General features: G+C 35.1%; 1 protein-coding gene across 7 annotated transcripts; it reads left to right on the top strand.

The window, feature by feature from the left end:
* The first annotated feature begins 276 nt into the window (after nt 1–276).
* LOC100853240 (ribonucleoside-diphosphate reductase large subunit) lies at nt 277–2,877 on the top strand. 7 transcript variants are annotated; one of them, XR_009466267.1, is made up of 7 exons: nt 278–546; nt 696–757; nt 862–949; nt 1,534–1,643; nt 1,734–1,822; nt 1,932–2,101; nt 2,199–2,877. XR_009466267.1 is itself a non-coding variant. In XM_010654591.3 (5 exons), exons 1-4 carry the CDS (start codon nt 460–462, stop codon nt 2,082–2,084), a joined length of 435 nt encoding a protein of 144 aa, XP_010652893.1. In that variant the 5' UTR covers nt 283–459; the 3' UTR covers nt 2,085–2,101; nt 2,199–2,877. The 7 variants fall into 7 exon arrangements, 3 of the variants coding, with proteins under 3 accessions (XP_010652894.1, XP_010652893.1, XP_059594700.1); XR_002030408.2 differs by lacking the exon at nt 1,534–1,643 and having other exon boundaries at nt 286–546; nt 2,196–2,877; XR_009466265.1 differs by lacking the exon at nt 1,534–1,643 and having other exon boundaries at nt 286–591.
* The last annotated feature ends 269 nt before the right edge of the window (nt 2,878–3,146 follow it).

The raw sequence follows: 3,146 nt of genomic DNA, 5'->3' as shown, positions 1-3,146 counted from the left end.
GAATTTTTTTACAAATATATATATATATTTTTTCATGGAACTCGTCTCTTGAAGAGACGAGTTCCCTTAAGTAAATGGGGAATTTTCTTAAAAAAATATATATATATTTTTTCATGGAACTCGTCTCTCCTCTCTCCTATCCTCTCTCCTCTCTCTTATCTCCTTTCTCCTCTCTCCTATGTGGCAAAAACTACCATATATTTGTAATAACTTCTTCTACTACAATAATTTAAGCATAACTTTTTTAAATTACTGTACTATTAAGAAAAGTCCGGTGTTTGTTTGTTGGACCTCAAGATCCTATAACAAATAACTACTATGACATTGAGTTTACATGGTGTGTTTGTGACATTTTATATCCGACAGAGAAAGTTTCTGAAAGAATTATGAACTCTTTTTAATATCATAAACATGTTTTAAAGTTGTGAACCCTTTGGACCAGATTGGGAGCGGGTCATTATGGCCGAAGTCTACGAGCACGTCACCACCAGCCATCTTGATGAATTGGCCACTGCTATGACTGCCAATCACCCCAATTGTGCCTCTGTTAGATTTTTTTTTTTCCCAGATTACGTTTCCTTTTTTTTCTTTGTATGTATGTTTCAACTATACTTTACTGTCATTTCTACAGTTTTCATGGGATTGATAATTGAAGATAAAAGGGTTTGTTTCGCCTTATGATTTGTTTTGTACAGTTGGCTGAAAGGATCGTTGTTTCAAATCTGCATAAGAACACAAAGAAATCATTTTCAGAGACGTAAGTGCTTCTAAATTTCCATTAATCTTGGGTTTCTTTTTTATTTTTATTTTGAAGTAACTTTTGATTTGGGAAATTGGTTGAGATCTGCTTTGTCATTGTAGAATCAAAGATATGCACAATCATTTTAATGAGAGATCTGGGCTGAAGAATCCTTGGATTGCAGCCGATGTTTATAAAATAATCATGAAGGTATTCCCCAACTTTTCATTTGATAAATTTCTTTATCAAAATACAATCAAATGGGAGTTCTAGTTTTGTATGCTTCTAGTTAGTTAGAGAAAATGTTGTTTGCAGGAATATAATTATGTTATATTGTTTAACATACTGTTTATAATCAATTTGACCTTGCCAAAACATGTTAGTAGTAGGAAAACTTTTAGGTATTTAGTTGTCATGGAACATGGGTTTTGGTTAATGACTTCTTTGGTGAACACATGTTTTAACTTTGACAAGGCCTGGCATTTGTCTGGTAGTGTGGAATTGTTTTCCTGTTTGGCTACTGTAAAGTTTAGGGTTGATTTCAAATCTGTCAGCATAAAGCAACCAAATGGTGGAACTCGAATTGGGGCTCGTGGTTCCAATCCCAGAACGTTGAGTGAAATCTCAATAACATTACACAAAAATCTTGAAAGCTTTATGCTCTTTTTCACCCTTAGTTTTTGAAGAAAATAGTTTCTTGTATGTTTCTTGGTGTTGTATTGACACTTTCTCTGAGATCTTTGCCCTTGACACAAATCTCAACATTCTATTTGTTTTGGTTCTTCTTTCTTTAGAATGTTACTCGTTTGGATAGTGAAATCATCTATGACTGGGATGTTGACTATGATTACTTTGGTTTCAAAACACTTGAGGACATCAACTACCATGATATGTTGGAGAAATGGTGTGTTGTATGCTTGAGATGCATATATATCAAAACTACACTTTGTTGGCTTGGTTTGATTCGATTTGTAATTTTTTTTCTTTTGGTTAGGGGGTTCCAATGGAATCAAATTCTTCTTCAAAGCTCATTGGATGCAGAATTTTTAAGAATCGATTTTTTGATTTACTAAACTAGTGGAGGTCTGATATCTTTTACCTTAGCACACGTGTTTCCTCATTATTTGTTCATTTGTTTTACTAGCATCTAGAAATCAGAATGCAACTCTGTTTTCTTTTTCTATTGGTACAGGTTACTGCAATAGTTCTATCAAATCTTAACAAAATAATTGATATTAACTACTACTCGGTAGAGACTGCAAAAAGGTCAAACTTATGTCATAGACCCTTTGGGATTGGAGTTCAGGGTCTTGCAGATACCTTCATTTTGCATGGCATGGCATGACATTTGATTCGCCAGAGGTAAAGCTAATTTTGGCACGGCAAATTCTTCACTGTACTCCTGTGGATTCCAATAATAATACTCGGTTGTGATAATTAATTTGACTATTGACAGCAGGCCCAACAGCTTAACAAAGACATATTTGAAACCATATGCCACCATGCTCTAAAGGATTCTGGTGAGTTGGCTGTGAAAGAAGGCTCCAGTGAGATCTATGATGGATGTCCAGTCAGTGAGTATGGTATGATGTGTTGATAGGAACTTCTATGCTGCTGCATGGGAGCTCAGTGACTGCTTATGTATGAATGTTCTGTTCATATGTTGCACTGCCTTTTGTTTTAGGTATGAACTATCTTCTTTCAGCTGGTCCCATTTTCTTCCATCCCCATGATGTATCTTCAAGGATATGGTTATCCTTAGATTTATTTTTAACTACAGCAGGATATAAAGTTTTCCCTTCTAAAAAAGCCAAAAAAGTTTTGCAGTCATCCATGTTATAATTGAGACTACTAGCTGGCTGCTTAGATATCTATTGGATTAGCAGAGAATTCTCCAACCTATTCCCACTGCTTTAACCAAGCCAAATTCTTGGAAACAATGAGTCTTTGAGCTCTATACTTACAATGGTCTTTATATGTGGTGAATTTGTTGTGGCAAACAAACATCTCCTTCATGACTGAGATGGGTATGTGGTCTCCTACTCTAGAGAACAAGATAATTTATGAGGATGGCTCTGTTCTAAAAATTTCTGAAATTCCTGAGGAATTGAAAGTTATCTATAAGTGTGTATTTATCATTTGTTTCTTGTCTTCCTTTTTTCCTGCATTTTTTACTCCTTTCTGTGTTCATAAAGCAATGGACATGACCCAGAAACAGATTGAATTGAAAGCTAATCTGTGATGGTCGATTGAAAATTCAGTTGTAGTTCCTCACAGTGATTTTGTCAATAGTGACTATGGCCTAAACCTCACTGAATGTAAGCATTTACGCCCATAAACCAACTCTTTCTCTAGCCCATCAAATTTTCGTTTAACTCAATTTTGTTGCTGGCCAATTGGGTTACGC

The sequence above is a fragment of the Vitis vinifera genome, chromosome 7 (genome assembly GCF_030704535.1).
Source record: "Vitis vinifera cultivar Pinot Noir 40024 chromosome 7, ASM3070453v1".
NCBI classification, from domain to species: domain Eukaryota; kingdom Viridiplantae; phylum Streptophyta; class Magnoliopsida; order Vitales; family Vitaceae; genus Vitis; species Vitis vinifera.
The sequence above is the reverse complement of the archived record's forward strand: the minus strand, read 5'-3'. Positions and strand labels throughout refer to the sequence as shown.